Source organism: Durio zibethinus, chromosome 10 (assembly GCF_047325235.1).
Source record: "Durio zibethinus cultivar Kanyao isolate XHJ-2024 chromosome 10, ASM4732523v1, whole genome shotgun sequence".
Classification (NCBI taxonomy): Eukaryota; Viridiplantae; Streptophyta; class Magnoliopsida; order Malvales; family Malvaceae; genus Durio; species Durio zibethinus.
The window spans coordinates 24,459,456-24,476,700 of NC_143171.1; the positions used below are offsets into that span (position 1 = coordinate 24,459,456).

The following is a 17,245-nucleotide window of genomic DNA, read 5'->3' on the forward strand; positions in this document are numbered from 1 at the left end:
ACTGAGTGCACACTTCATTCATTATTTTGCTGTTCAAATTTTTGGTTTTGTCAAAAATAATTGTCTCAGAAAGCCCATATCTGCATATTTTCTCTTTTTTTATGAATTTGCATACCATGGATCAGGTCACACTAGCATACGATGTAGCTTCTACCTATTTTGTGAAGTAATCAATCATTACAAAGATGAATCTATGTCCATTCAAAGCTCTTGGAGTGATAGGATCAATAACATCCATGCCCCACATAGAAAATGGCCATGAAGGAGCCAGAATATGTAATGCTGATGATAGAGCGTGAATCTTGTCAGCATAAATTTGATACTTATGGTATCTCCTAACATAATCAATACAGTCGCCCTTCATTGTCAACCAATAATAGCCAGCTTTAATGATTTGTCTAGCCATCATATGACCATTTGCGTGTGTCCCATAGACTCTATCATGTACTTCTTCAATAACCCTTTTTGCTTCATCTGCATTCATACATATTAAAAGTACTTGATATGGACCCTTTTTGTAGAGAACATCTCCATCTAGAAAAAAACTCACAGCCAATCTTCTGATAGTCCTTTTATCATTTTTTGTCGCATGTTTTGGGTATTGTTGACTTTTAATATATTGCATAATATCACGATACCATGGCTTCCCATCAACTTCTTCTTCGACACTTGAATAATGTGCTAGTACATCTTTCACATCTAACTTAATTGGTTAAATCTCAGTATTTGTATCTATTTTGATCATTGCAGCTAGAGTAGCCAGTGCATCAGCAATTTGGTTTTCCTCTTTAGGCAAATGTTCAAACTGAATTTCTTCAAATTGTTTGACCAACTCAGAGATGTATTTATGGTACCGGATCAACTTAGAATCTCTTGTCTCTCATTCACCTCGTAACTGATAAATGATTAGAGTTGAATCTTCAAACACATCTAACACTTTGATCTTCTTTTCAATCGCTACTTGCAGACCCATAACACAGGCCTCATATTCGGCCACATTATTTGTGCAATTGAAATTTAACCTAGCTGTGATGGGATAATAGTGCCCATTAGGAGATATCAAAATTACCCCAATACCATAGCCTAAAGCGTTAGCAGCTCCATCAAAATACATCCTCCAAGATTTTTCAATAGGTTCATTTTCTTTAATGGCCATCACATCCTCATCAGGAAATTTTAATTTCATTGGCTCATAATCTTCGGCTGCACAATCAGCAAGGAATTTAGCTATTGCACTTCCTTTTATAGCCTTTTGATTCACATAAACAATATCATATTCTAAAAGTATAACTTACCATTGTGCTATTCTTCCTATCAATGATGGCTTCTCAAAGATATGCTTAATAGGATCCAACTTTGCTATGAGTCAAGTAGTGTGATAGAGCATGTATTGTCTAAACCGTCGAGCTGTCCAAGCCAATGCACAATATATCTTCTCTAATGGTGAGTACTTTAACTCATAATCAGTAAACTTCTTACTCAAGTTGTAAATTGCTCATTTTTTTTCTGTTAGTTTCATCTTTTTGCCCCAGCACACATCCCATTGATTTTTCATGTACTGTTAATTATAAAATCAAAAGCTTTCTTGGAATAGGTGGCACCAATGTGGGCAGGTTTGATAAGTACTCTTTGATTTTGTCAAAAGCTTTTTGGCATTCATCATTCCATTCTCTTGGATCATGTTTTCTAAGAAGCTTGAAAATAGGATCGCACTTGTAGGTGAGTTGAGAGATGAAACAAGCAATATAGTTGAATCTCTCTAGGAAACCTCGCACTTCTTTTGAGGTACGAGGCAGAGATAAGTTATGGATGGCTTGTATCTTATCTGGGTCCACTTCGATTTCTCTTTCACTAACCACGAAGCCCAATAGTTTTCCTGATTTGGCACTGAATGTACATTTAACAGGATTCAACTTTAGCTGAAACCTTCTCAACCTGTTAAACAGCTTTTTGAGATTAACTACATGATCCTCCCCTTCACGAGATTTTACAATCATATCATCCACATATATTTCTATCTCTTTATGTATCATGTTATGAAAGAGAGTCATTATTGCTCTTTGATAAGTAGTACCAGTATTTTTCAACACAAAAAGCATGACTTTGTAGTAGAATGTCTCCCACATAGTCACAAATGTGATTTTTTTAATATCATCTCTGGCCATCTTAATTTGGTTGTAACCTGAGAAGCCATCCATAAAAGAAAATGTGGAATGCCTAGTAGTGTTATCCACTAAGGTGTCGATATGAGGTAGAGAGAAATTATCCTTAGGACTTGCCCTATTCAGATCTTGATAATCAACACACATTCTCACTTTCCATCCTTCTTGGAAATTGGCACTCTGTTGGCTACCCATTCAAGATATTTTGCCACCTCAAAAAATCCTGCATCAAAATCTTTTTTCACCTCTTTCTTAATTTTTAGCAACATCTTTGGCTTCATACACCGTAGCTTTTACTATATTGGCTTACATTTTGGTTTCAAAGGTAATTTGTGTTCTACAATATCAGTGCTGAGTCTTGGCATATCTTGGTAAAACCATACGAACACATCTATATATTCTTAAAGTAGCTCCTCTAGCTTCTGCCTTTCAGTTGGTAAAAGGGATGTACCAACTTTAACCTCTCTTTTATTTTTATCATCCCTCAAATTTACTAATTCAATAATTTCTTGGTGAGGCTCTATTGGCTTATCTTTATACTTTATTAATTTTAACAAATCAAGAGGTAGTGTGTAATTATCTGAATCTTCCTCATTATCAAGTTCATCAACATGAATTAAGTTTTTGAAATCAAATATGAGATTATTGCCATGATTATCTTGGTGTTCATTATTTGGGACCCTGCAAAGTGTAAGATGAAGAGAATATTGGCACACAAAAATATAATGGCAAGAAAATGATGGAACAAAATGGAAAGCAAAATGAAGATGAAAACAATAAAAGAAATGTGAATGCATATTCTAAGTCTTTTATTAAAACAACAAACATAAAGACACCATAAAAGATCATCCAATGCTCATAAAAGCAATTAGGGATTTAAAGTTCCATAATACATTACTTTTTAAAAGTTTTAAAGATAATAGGCAGCTCTATGACTTTCTAATTATCTAGCTTAAAATCTAGAGGACAAAGGTGCATGAATAGCTCTTTATCTTGACTTTTCTTTTCTTTGTCATCCACCATTTGAATGGCTAGCTCTAAAAATTCTTCCACGAATCCTGCACTTAGGGCTCCAGGTAAATCTGGGTAAATATATCCTCCCAAACGAAAAGAATCATAAAGGTATGGGATGACCATAGGCTCTGACTCCGGCTCATATCCCTCAAGATTGGTCGTACTCTTATTTTTTTTCTCATTCACCATTTTCATCCTGTCTCTTCTTGTTGGCTTATATCCTAAGTCGAATCTATCTTTCTTGTCATATACTGCTGGTGGCTTTATGATTCCTTATAGATTCTTCCCTAGTCTAGTTTTAGGTTGCCATTTCATCTTAGTAAGCTGTTTGACAACCATTTTAGTTGTCATAGACAAGTGTGACAAATACAATTTAGATCTTTCAACCACATATGTTGCGTTAGCAATCTTGAAATATCTATATGAGTATTCTAGTGCTTTACTTACTAATTCCACATAAGAAGTATTTATTAATTGAGTTACCAGTAAATCCTCTTCTCCTGCCACACATGTTAGGTTTCTTTTAACAATGAATTTAATTTTTTGATGCAATAAAGATGGAATAGCACCTACCATAAGAATCCACAGTCTGTCTAATAAGCAACTGTACGAGGGAGAGATATCTATAACTTGGAATTCATATTGAAAATGCACGGACCAATCTGTAATGGTATTTCTATATCTTTCAGCACCTCTCTTCGGGTCTCATCGAAGGCTTGAACTATCATATGACTAGGCTTCATATAAGATCCATTAACAAAGAGTTTTGCCAGAGTAGTTATAGGTATAACATTGATGGATGAGCCATTATTGATCAAAACTTTAGCCATTATATGACTCTTACATTTTATAGTAATATGAAGAGCCTTGGTACTTTTTTGACCTTTTGGAAGAATCTCTTTATCATTGAAAAAGATATAATTTGAAATTGTCAGATTGCAAATAAGCTGTTCTACATACTCAACATATACATTATGAGACACATATGCTTGATTGAACACTTTCAGTAGAGCATTGTAGTGTGACTCTGAGCTCAACAATAATGATAATAGCAAAATTGTAACTGGCATCTTGTTAAGCTATTCTACCACACTATATTCACTATGTTTTATTAACTTTATAAATTCATAAGCTTCATTTTCAAAGATCGACTTCTGATATTATTTTTTTTGAGATGCAACAAGATTATTCTGACTTTTTTATTCTTCTTCCACCTTTGCTTTCTTTTTTCTGGCTTTCTCTAAAGCTTCTGGAGTATAACATCTTCTACTTCGAGTCATACCTTTTATGTCCGTTATGTTCACAGTATTTGGGTTGACTACGATATCATAATCATACTTTCATGGTATTGCTTTATCATTCTGGTATGAAAAAGGGTCAGGAACTTTAATTGCCACTATTGGTTAGGAGATAGGTTTTTCTGGCCTTGGTGCTGACTTCTTATCATAATAAATTGTTACTAGTCTACGCATAAACCTATTCTTTCAATCAATGGTAGACACTTTAGCTTTCATTGACTTTTTTCTTTTTTTGTAAAACTCTATCCGACCCATATCCATCAACTTCTGCACCTCTTGATGAAATTGGTGACAACTCTCAATAGAATGCCCCAAAGCACCTTTGTGATAATTACAGCTCTCAATGGGGTTAATCACTTTAGAGTAATGCTGAGGTTTTATTGATTTCAACATATGAGCCTTAACCAAGGCTTCAAACACCTTAGCCATTGAAGTTTTAACTTTCTCTATCCTTTTCTTCATATAGCTTGCTTGCCCATCAATTAAAGCATTTATTGATGGTCTAGTATGGTTCGGTAAAGGGTTCCCATTAACATTTGGAGTTCCTTGTTGGTTGGTTTCAAAATTTAACACCCCTTCATTGATTAACCCTTGCACTTTACATTTTAAAGTAGTACAATTTTTAGTGGAATGACCCAGGTTCCCATAATGATAATCATAATATGTATTGGGGTTATACCATTTGGGAAATGGAGGTTTCAAAGACTCAATAATAATAGAGGCTAGTAAATGTTTCTCAACAAGCTGAGGGTACAAATCAATATATATCATAGGAATAGGGTCAAAAATGATTTTTTCTTGGATATTTCTTGAAGCTCTCAGACCATTATTTAAACTAGGTCTCCATTCTAGTCTTATAGGTGCAGTAGGATGGTGGTAAAAATAGGTGGGTGTCCGAAAGGATAGTTGAAATAAGGGTGGATAAGCTGGTTGTGGTAATGGCTAGTATGGTTGATATAGATGAGGATTGGATGTAATATTATTTATGAGAGGGTAATGGGTTTGGTAGACTGGTGCAAGGTAGAGTGTGAGACCTCTAAACTGTTACCCTACATAGTTCACTACTTAAGCTTCATTTTCTTTCTTTTTAAGAGCTTCACCTTTCTTTACTCCACTTGTCTCTCCTGTATCGAGCTTGCCATCTTTTATGGCATTTTCAATGATCTCACCTGATATCATCATATCTGTAAAGTTCTTAGTTGCATTGCCTATCAGTCTCTCATAATATGGTGTTTTCAGGGTGTTCACAAATAAAACAGTTATTTTTTTCTCAGTAAGGGAAGGTTGTACTTGTGCAACCATATCTTTCCATTTTTGTGCATATTTTTTTAAGCTCTCAATTGCTTTATTTTTCATACCTTATAAAGATAGATGATCTAGAGCTAAATCCCTGACATGCTAATATTGTGTAAGAAATACCCTTGTGATCTCTTGTCAGGAATGAATACGAGTCCTATCTAGTTAAACATATCATCTAGCTACAGATCTCTTAAGGTTATCTTAAAATATGATCAACAACTTCTCGTCGCGAGTATGTGCTATCATCTTACGACAATACATGGTGATATGAGTCATTGGGCATTTAGTGCCACTATATTTTTCAAATTCAGGGACATTAAATTTTGGTGGAATGACCACATCTGGGACTAAACAAAGGTCAGCTACATCCGTAGAGCCATAAAAATTCATTTTCTCTATGGCCCTAAGCCTTTCTTTTAATAACTTCATATTGTCCCGAGCATTGGTATCTTCTACTTTCTCGAGTGTCTTCATCCCTAGTTTTTTTCTCTCGTTGGGATCATCCAAGTCAAGAATCAAGATTGGCTCGGGTGATTTTTCCATCATAACAAGATTAACAAAATTTTGAAATTGTCCTAGAGTAGCTATGGATGTCATTCCTAGATAAAGATTGAGATATCCACCAGAAGTAGGAATTTGTATTCTAGTTCCTTAAGAAGGTTGGGTCAGTCGTGGCTCAAACACTGAAGGGTAAACAGGATCTACTATATCTAGCAATTGCTCTTGAAAGTTAGGATTTTTTTTCACTGTTTTTCCCTTGTCAAGTTTCTTGAGCATATTTATTATTGTACTGAAATTCCCTCTTAATTCTTCTTAAATTTTCTCGATTCTCTCAAATTGACTAGCTTATTTTTGATCCATGATTCTTGTTTGAGCTCTGGTGTTGTATGAATGACAAGTGGGTTGAGTTAAAAATTTTGAAGGATGAGCTATTCTTGAACCTTTATTACTATAAATTTTTAAAGATAAGAATGCCATGTGTCAAAAAAAATTTATTTTTTTAAACAAAAATGGTACAAATGATGCATGAATGAAAGTGGGAAATATTTGCTCTTAGACAAATTTCAACACTAAAAATTTTCATTGATTCCATACAACTTTGATTACATGAGATTTATCATCCTAGAATTATATTCATATAAGCGTTTGACTTGCTCATAATGGTCTTTCACCTCGTCTAGAAAGTTCACTAGGCACTTTTTATATTCTCCTATGGGATTGACTTCTTGTCTTAATACCTTTACCTTTTCAACCATTTTCTATGCTTTCTTCACTGCCTTGCAAACTTGATTAGTTAGGTGCTCTATGTACTGTTGCTTCCCTAAGCTTTCTGCTTTTCATCTCATGCAAGCATCCCTTTCTGAATCACATGTGAAAATCCAATCTTTTTCCCTTCTATACCACTTATCTATTATTGTTGAAGTATGGCTCTTGTGGTCTTGCAGTTGCATCTTTAACCCTTGGATCACCTAGTGAAGTGATTCTTTTTCATTCAGTACTTCAAAGTGTTTTTTTCTCTCTTTTGTGAGCATGGCTTTCAACCTTTCCTTTTCTTTTTATAATTCCACCAATCTTACTGAGGTTGTAGAGTATAACTTCTTCCAATTCTGACATTTTTGAGAAATTTTGATGGCCTCCTCTTACTTTTCTTGAGCTTTGCCTATCTATTAGTTCATTTCTTCTCGGAGGTCATCCACTTCACATTGCCAACTAAGGTAAGACTTAGTGACCTTTCCAGTCTTGAATTAGACTCATAACCTCTTGTTTTCTTGGTGAAGATCTTTCAAATCATTATTGGTCACATCTCATTCTTTTATGGCTTTTTCCAATCTACTCCTTTATATCTCTATTTCATATTTTAATTGTTCCACCTTCTCATGAAGTCTCAAATTTTCTCTTTTTATTTCTTTTTATTTCAACTTCTAATTCTTTCTTAACAAGCTCGACTTCTGATAGTTGCACTTCTATCAAAAGATTAGCCGATTAGTGTGAGCTATCATCAGGAGATAGTACTATGTCTCTAGGTCACCTTGTTTTCCAAATCTAGTAATCAGGAGTTACTTTGTCAATGAGAGGCCCTAATCTCATTCTTCATGTTTTTTTTCATGCTTGGATTAACTGCTCCGAGGTTCTTAGTGAACTTGATTCCTCATAAATGAATTCTACCTGAACCAAGTCATGAATGCAAGAACAAACTACTTTGCACCAAATTGCCTAAGCACTATCAATGGAGCGTAACTCACAACACCCCATAACCCTAACAGTGGTATCCATGGCTCGTTTCTTCCACAATACAGTAAAGGCACATGAGGCATCCAAGGTGCCATCCATTTAATTTCATCACCGGTAAACCTTCACAAGAAAATGACCCACTCTTTCTTAGTTTTTAATGTTGGCCATTGGCTTTTGCATAACTCTTCAATTGGTGCTTTGTTTCATAGATAGGGCTTTGAAAATGCACTCTTTCTCGCATTTGAAATGACTTCTAACTTATATATATAATAACGGTGCACATCCTATGAATAGTCTCTTTCCATTTCATCGATAGAAATTCAATGATTGGATGGTTTCTGCTAGAACTGTTAGTGCAAGATTAATTGCTTAGGTTTCAATTTGCTCAAAAAAGTTTACCACAGTTATCTCAATATAACACAAAATCTTTAGAAAAATTACCATGCCATACTATGATAGAGCGAACATAGCCATGCCTTGGTCATAATTTAAATGCTCCTAAATGAAGTTTCGAAAAAAATCCTAACGAATGCCGAGATGTTCACCTTTAGGCTTCGTGAAAGAATTAATGGTTTCCACTTTAACCCCCATAAGCTTGGTCAACATTTTATAATAACCTTATTTTGGCTTTTGAGTAAATACTTTATTTAGACATTATAGTTTTATCCTGAGCAAAATCGAATATTCTTCGATAGTTTGCACAAATCTTCTTGATTAAAAGTGAAACATCTATAAGATAGATCCCAAAACTGTATAGCTACCCTAATCAATTGTTCATCCATCATTACCGAAATAAGGGATGCAATCTGCCCGTACTTCTAGCAAAAGCTTTTTTTTTTCTCTTTATTTAACTGACCCTAGATAGCAGCTAAATCTTTTAAATCATTATGTGTGAGATCCAAATGTACCTTCTCAAACATATAATCTGTAGGAAGGTAATCTCCACTCTTTTGTTGGGCTTCTTTTGACCAAACATGTACTTCATTATACGGCTCACATGGGACACTGACTGAGAATGAGTAAATCTGTAGTTATATGGGATCCATGAAGACTTCTTAAGAGAAAGCTGTCCTAGAGTAAATATCTTGATGCAGAACTATATGATATGATTTTGCGAAAAAAAAAAAAACAAAATTTAGTTAGTGTGAGGATGTGGTTTGAGAAAAAACATTTTTTTATGTTTTGGGATTTTTTTATTTTGTTTTGTTTTGTATTAGACATAGGTATTTCCTATAAGAATGTGGACGATGGTCTACCTAAGGCTGGTTTCTTATGCTTATTACATGCTAGGTTTAGATTGACACGTATCTAAAGGTTCCCAAATTGTTCCTTATTATCGTCCACATTGGACTAGTAAGGCACTCCGATCTTCACCCATTACAGGCTACGAACGAAAAGGGTTCAATTTGAGTGAGAGTATTTCACTTACTATTGCGAAAGTTATCACCTCACGAGGGCATAGGTACTTTACTTCCTCCTATAAGGGATGAAGCTCAGGTATAAAACTTATGCATGAGATGCATCATGTTATTGTGTGTGCAAATATATCTTAATTTATTAAGAGTAATATACACAGAAAAATAAAGCATAAGAGGCATAGTAAAAGAAACGTGTGTGAATTTTTTTCTTTTGTTTTCGATTTGTTTTTTTTTGTACTTTTTTGTTGAAAGTGAAAAATAAAAATCTAAGAAACTTATTAAGACTGTTTAAATCTAAATTTAAAGATAACATGTAGTTAATTTTGGCCTAACTCTCGAAAACAAATGGCATCCCCAACGGAGTCGTCAAGCTGTCGTAACGATTTTGTGTCCGCATGATGAATTTGGAAATGAAATGAAAAAATGAGAGTCGTCACCAATCTTTTTTGGCTAGGTGCGATTGGCCACCTATTAAAACATATCATTTTAATGAAATCTTAAAATTAATTAAAATTTATTAAAAGAATAATTTTAAGGTCTGCGTAACAGTCTAGGTTCGGGAGTCGGTTATGTGTGGGGAATGATTAGCACCCCTACAATGCCCATTTAAAATGAAACCAATTAACTACTTGTTATCCTTTGATTTTGATAAAAAAAACAATCCCATTTTAGATGTTTGAAAAATAAATTTCTTGATTTTTTATTTATTGAAAATTTATTTGTTATTTGATTTTATTTATTGTTTCATTTTTTGTTCAAATTTTATTTAAGAAAAAGAAAAAGAAATTAGAACCTTTTTATTGAAATAATTCTTAAAATATTCCAATACGTTGGTAACATTAAAAGAACATTTTCTCACATAGAGATTTCTTTGGTATTGCTTCTCAGAATACCTTAGAATCTCATCCTTAGAGGCTCAAATTTACTTTTCGTAAACTATGTCATGCATGCAATGCAGAATCTTATCATGTTAATGCACACATTTTATTCTCTTTTTTAAAAATTTTATTAATTATTTTATTTGATATTTTATTTTTAATTTAAATTGTTGAGAAAAAAAGAATTCTTATTATATTGAAGTTTTCTATAAATATTCTAATAAACTGGTAATATTTAAAAAAATCTTCTCACCTAAGGATTTCTTAAAGCATCTCTACTCGGAATACTTTTAGAATCTAATCATCAAATAAAATTTCCTTTTTTCCCATTTTTATTACTTTACTAGTTTTTTTTTTTTATAAATTAGTTAATTTTATTTTTATTAAAAGAAAAGAAAATCTTTATTATGTTGAAAACTTTTTATAAATACTCAAATACATTGTTAGTATTCAAAAAATCTTATCACCTAGAGATTTTATAGGTATCACTACTTGAAATACCTTTGAATCTCATCGTCGGATAAAAATTTTTCTTTTTTACATTTTTTATTATGTTATAAGGTTTATTTTTATTTTTCTTTTTTTAAAAAATTTTTAAAAATAAAAAAAATTTAACGACATAAAGATTTATTCTAACAAATTTAAATTTTTTAACATGCATAACTACTAATAATTAGATTTAAAATAATATAAATAATATAAAAATAATAAAAAAAAATTTTTTACCTGAACCGAACCGGTAAATAGTCCGGTCGCGTGGGTTTGGGCCGATTTGGTCCATTCGACAGTTCGACATTGGTTTGGTTTGGTTTGGGCGATTCGATGGTTTAACGGTGGTTTGGGCCGGTTCAGTTGGACCGATCAAGGATCAAAGGGAGAATGGGTCGTCGAGTCAGGTGCGCGAATCCTGCGTCAGGTCACGGGTCTAAACGGCGTCGTTTTGCTTCTTTCCTAAACGACGTTGTTTTGAAGGCCTTTAAAGGCCAAATCAACTATTTTTTCAATTTTCTTTTTTTTTCTCTCTCTTCTTCTCAGACACTCTCATTCTCTCTCTAAAACCTAGTATCCGGTGACTTCACTGCCACGCCGATAGTCGTCTGTTAGTCATCGAAAAAACTCAAAATTTTTTAAATAAATGCTTCCAGCTTTCTGAGTCCAAATCCGAGCCTGTTTTCATGAAAAATGGGCTCCAAATGGCATAGATCTAGCCTAAAAGGTTCGATCAAAAAAAATTTTTTTTTGTGTCCATGTTGTTTTTTGTTTAGCGTTGTGGCCCTCATTTTCAGAGGTTGTTGTTTTTGTGCCTGTATGTGTTTGGTTTGCTTTGGCTTTTTGTTTGACAGACAATTATTTTTTTTTCAGGGTTTCGGGCTTTTTTTTTTCTTTTGCAGGTGTTTTTATACCTCTATTTATAGAGCAAAAAGGAAGATCAAAATCTCAAAAAATCTGAGATTTTGATCGCTTACAATTAGGGTGGCCATTGGTTGTCAAAACGGCTATCGATGGCTGTTAGAGTGACTGGCAGCTGTAAGCGACCGACAGAAAAACTGTCAAAAAGAAAGAAAAAGGAAAAGAAAAAATATAAAAAAGAACAATAAATAAATAAATACATAAAATGGTGTCTACACTCAGATTACTCACATTTTCTTTGCTGACGATAGTTTAATGTTTGTTAGAGCTAGCAAAAACGATGGCGAGAAGGTGAAGAACATGCTAAAGTATATAAAGAAAGCTCGGGCCAGAAAGTTAATTTTGATGAATCAACCATTTTCTTTAGCAATAAAACCATTAAAGGCCAGAGGGAAACACTTCAACGATTGTTTGGGATTAATGCAACTACAAATTCGAAAAAGGACTTGCGTCTGCCAACCTTAGTGGGAAGAGGAAAGAAGAAAGCTTTTAGAAGCATCAAGGAGAAGGTGCAAACTCTGATCCAAAATTGGAATGGGCGATTTTTATCTTTGTTAGGAAAAGAAGTATTCATAAAAGCAATTCTTCATGCTATTCCGACTTACACGATGAATTGCTTTCTTTTACTAAAATCTCTAATGCAAGTGTCACAGACCTAAAGAGGAGTCTTGAATCCTACATCGAACATAAAAGGAGAGTCACCAGGGTATAAAAGGGTTCACACTACCTTCCCCTTGTGAGGTGCCTTTTGTAGGATAAAACCATGAGGTTAGGGGAGCCAAAGTGGACAATACCTCACAAGAGTGTGAACCCTAGCAGGTAGGCTGATTTGGGAAGTCGGATGAGTGCATGCCTAGGTCCTGGAGCCACGCAGGTCAGAGCTTAAGTCTCGGCCTGTGACAAGTGGTATCAGAACCAGCCCTAAACCGTTCGATCCACGCTAAGCACCTCGAGAGAGGTAGGCAGAGTGGTCAGCCTCCGTGACGAGGGCGTTACGAGATTGGGTGGGGAAAAATGTCACGAACCTAAGAAGGAGTCATGAATCCCACATCAGACATAAAAGGAGGGTCGTTGGGGTATAAAAAGATTCACACTATCTTCCCCTTGTGAGGCGCCTTTTGTAGGATAAACCGTGAGGCCAGGGGGGCCAGAGCAGACAATACCTCACAAGGGTGTGAACCCTAGCAGGTAGGCTGATTTGGGACGTCGGATGAGTGCATGCCTGTGTCCCGCAGCCGCGCAGGTCGAAGCTTAAGTCTTAGCCCGTGACAAGTGGTATCAGAGCCAACCCTAAACTGTTCGATCCACGCCAAGCACCTCGAGGGAGGTTGGCAGGGTGGCCAGCCTCCATGACGAGGGCATTACAAGGTTGAGTGGGGGAGAATGTCACGGACCTAATGAGGAGTCTTGAATCCCACATCGAACATAAAAAGAGAGTCATTGGGGTATAGAAGGGTTCACACTATCTTCCCCTTACGAGGCACTTTTTGTAGGACAAAACCATGAGGCTAGAGGGGTCAGAGCGAACAATACCTCACAAGGGGGTGAACCATGGCAGGTAGGTTGAGCTGAGACGCCGGATGAGTGCATGCCCGGATCTCGAAGTCACATAGGTTAGAGCTTAAGTCTCAGCCCGTGACACAAAAACTAAGAAGCATCATAAGTAGATACTGGTGGAGAAACAAGACAGATGGGAAAGGTATACACTGGCTCGAATGGTCAATAATGAGCATGCCAAAAACTACGGGTAGGATGGGCTTTCGCGAGCTGGAAAAATTCAACAAAGCTATGTTAGGGAAGCAAGGCTGAAAATGAATCCATGATACTGGATCTTTATGCTACAAAGTCTTGAAGGCCAGATATTTTCCCCATAATAGTTTTCTAGAGTCAAACCTGGGTTACAAGCCATCTCTAATATAGAGGAGTATTTGGGAGGTGAAACAGGTGATGGTTAGTGGAACAAGATGACGAGTGAGGGATGGAAAAAGCATCCGAATATGGAAGGACAAATGGTTAGCCATAGAAGGAAATTTTGAACCTATTTCAAGACCAAACAGCATTGCAGAGGATGCCACAATTGAGGCTCTGATCGATGAAGAGAACGGAAGGTGGAAAGAGAACTTAATACGGATGGAATTTGATCAAGCTGAAGCTGATGCAATCTGTGTGATTCCTCTGAGTAGAAGGGGTATGGCTGATAAATTAATTTGGCATTTTAACAAAACTGGGGAGTACACTGTAAAAAATAGATACTGGGTGCAATCCGAGGTTGATACAGATGCAGGAAACCAATTCGTGGTATGGAGGAAAATTTGGAGGGCATTGATACCACCTAAAGTAAAACTCTTTGCATGGAGAACCTGTCACGAAATCCTGCCAACGATCGAGAAACTAGCAGCTAAAATCAACAATGTTAATCCATGCTGCCTAAGATGTGGAATAACAAATAAGTCTGTCTTGCATGCTTTAAAGGACTGCTCTACCCCGTCCAGAATACTGTCTGAGAGCAACAATGTGAAACAGATGGTACAGATAACAAGTCAAAGTTGCAAAGAGTGGCGGGAAACTACTGCAAGGATACTATCAAATACAGACATTGAAAATTTTCTTATGTTACTTTAGTCATTATGGGAAGACAGAAACTCAAATGTGAAGAGGGGGCAATCACAACCGGAAAACACCATTGAGCAGAAAGCCAAAATGTTGTTGAATGAATACAAAAGTAAGTCTCTATAGAAAAATAACCAAAGGAACACAATGGTGAGGAAATGGGAGGCACCACCAGAAACGCTCGACAAAGTCAATTTCGATTGTGCTCTATACTCTCACAGCAGAAAAGGAGATGTTGGAGTTCTCATACATTATCACATGGGACAAGTTGCAGGTGCAGTGGCATTCATAGTGAACCTAGTATCTGATGCTTGTGTAATAGAAGCAATAGCAGCAGTAAAAGCGTTGGAGTTTGCAATACAAATGGGATGCAGGAAGATTGTGCTTGAAGGAGACTCTCGGATAGTTTCAAACTGTTTGAAAAAAAAGGATGAGGTACTATCCAACATAGGCCCAATTATTCATGATGGCAGAAGATGGGTAAGGAAGTTTGATATATGCTTGATAGAACACACGAAGAGAGAAGGAAATGAGGCAGCTCATTCACTTGCACAATATAGTTTGCAGCTAAATAGCGACAGAGGATTTTCCAGATTCGATAACTTTAGCTGTACTAATGGATATTGCAAGTTTAAATCAATGAAAGGGGATTTTTTGTTCAAAAAAAAAAAATTATATCATAATTCATGTCGATATGAAAACATGAAATGTATTTTTTTCGTTAAATTCATATATAATTATTACTAAAATTTTAAACTGTCACTTTTGTATCCTTTATTTTAATCGTGTTCGTGTTGTATTATCGTATTATATTTTAGATTACTAATTTAGAAAAAGGTGTTTCAAGGACTAGGTTCTCTATGTAGGCCTAATAACAAAGTAACATTTAATTTTTTTAAAATTTCCTAATTTACCCTTTTTTAATTTTTATTTAATTGAAGAAGATATTATACATTTATACTTTTTCAAACTTACAACCTTTAAATACTAGTTTTAATGACATGTTGACTGATCCAAATTTCAGTCGATAGTAACATTTAATATTTTAAAAGTAAAACAATTGTAAAATGAGTTGATCAACATGTTTTATTTAGTGATTTAGGTTTTGTTTAGCATTGCTATTGAAAGTAAGTTTTGCATTCAAAAGCTATTTTTGATGTACATGCAGTGTTAAACGATAAAAATTTTTGGCTTTTCAATCCAAAAACTTGATTTTTCAACCCAAATCAAAAAGCTCCTTAAGAAATGTTTTTGTAGTGAAAAAGTGTGTTTTGCATAAAAAATTACTTTATCATCTTTATATTTCTAATATTTTATTATTTTGGGTAAATTTCATAAATATACTCTATGATTAAGGTCAAAATAAAAGTATCCCTTAAGGTTTAAAACGTGACACTTAACTACTATATAATTATTTTTTTATTTTTTATCCAAAACTGTTACTTTTTCTATTACTTTTTTATTTTTATTTTTTTCTTCTTCTTCATCTTAATCCATCATCTCTCCTTAAAACCAAATCAATTCTTTCTCTAAACCTAAACCAATCCACAAATAACAACCTTCAAACCACTAGAACCTCTACACCACCACCACCATTACAAGTTCACATCACCACCAAACTTCGTTGTTAACTATTTCTCTCTCACTAACATTTCATTCTCTAAAACCACTTGATTTCACATACATTAAGCCTAACACCATATTCATTTTTTGCCTAAGTAGATAAATATAATTGAAAGCTTTCATTATTGAAAACCTTTTGTAGTATGGATAAGGTGCGGCTACCATCATTTAAAAGGCAACTCAAAGACCCAGTTGTTTGGACAATTTGTTATCTGACTTTGTCAAGTTTTGCCGACAATTTCTTTCACATTAAATCAAGCTCGAGGCCTTGTTATCCCCTTACCAATTTTAAAATTTGAACCAAAAGCTTTACTGCAATAGTTGGATTCAACAATGAAACAATTTAACAGAAAATAAAACACCCCTGGCAAACTAACAATCACATGAAGACAGTTGTTACATCTTATGTATGTCCAAAAGTTTTATATATCAAAAATTGCTCCCAGCAACATAAGCATATGTTTCACTCCATAGAACCAAGAATCTAGGACTGGAAAGAGTAGATATGGGTAGACCATGAAGGAAAATTTTAGATTAATCTAGAAATACACAAAAAACCCATTCACCTTACTAACGAAATGGGAGAATAGGAGCTTACTCTCCACCTCTAGATTAAGGAATGTATTCTTAGTTCATGAATCCTTAGCTGTTGTAAAAGTAGCAGTTTGACAAATTCTTCATTGATGAGCATCCCAATTATACACACGAGTAATAGTTACATGGGTAACGACACTAAAACGATCAAGAACTAAAAACCAACAAATGTTGAGATATATAATAAACATACGGAGAAGTCATTAAGCATGATTAAGGTAGACAAACTAATTATATTTTCTTCCATCAATTGCAAATGAACAGAACTTATAGTTTGGCACCTCTAGGGTTGAACCATTTTGCACACATCTAATGAATTTTTAGTGAGAGAGAATGAGTTAACGATGAAGTCTGGTGGTGATATTAACTTGTAATAGAGGTGGTGGCGTAGAGGTTTTGGTAGTTTGAAAGTTGTTATTTGTGGATTAGTTTGAGTTTAGAGAAAAAATTAGTTTGATTTTAGAGAGAGAGAATGAATTTTTAAAGAGAAAAGATGAATTTTTAGAGAGAAATGATGAATTGAGATGAAAAAGAAGGAAAAAATAAAAAAATAAAAAGAAACAAAAAAAGTAATGGTTTTGGGTAAAATAAATAAATAAAATATATTGAAAAGTAGTTAAGTGTTATGTTTTAAACCTAATGGGACACTTTTATTTCGGTTTTAATCACATGGAATATTTTTAAAATTTACCCTATTATTTTGTAAA

At 34.6% G+C, this 17,245-nt stretch overlaps 2 protein-coding genes across 2 annotated transcripts; both read left to right on the forward strand.

Annotated features, from left to right (window-relative positions):
* The first annotated feature begins 11,803 nt into the window (after positions 1–11,803).
* LOC149516562 (uncharacterized) lies at positions 11,804–12,370 on the forward strand. Its single transcript, XM_089766274.1, has 2 exons — positions 11,804–11,828; positions 12,003–12,370. The coding sequence occupies exons 1-2, from the start codon at positions 11,804–11,806 to the stop codon at positions 12,368–12,370; spliced, it is 393 nt and encodes a 130-aa protein (XP_089622400.1).
* A 2,098-nt stretch (positions 12,371–14,468) lies between these two features.
* LOC111293386 (uncharacterized) lies at positions 14,469–15,495 on the forward strand. The gene is made up of 3 exons (XM_089766275.1): positions 14,469–14,931; positions 15,435–15,448; positions 15,490–15,495. The coding sequence occupies exons 1-3, from the start codon at positions 14,469–14,471 to the stop codon at positions 15,493–15,495; spliced, it is 483 nt and encodes a 160-aa protein (XP_089622401.1).
* The last annotated feature ends 1,750 nt before the right edge of the window (positions 15,496–17,245 follow it).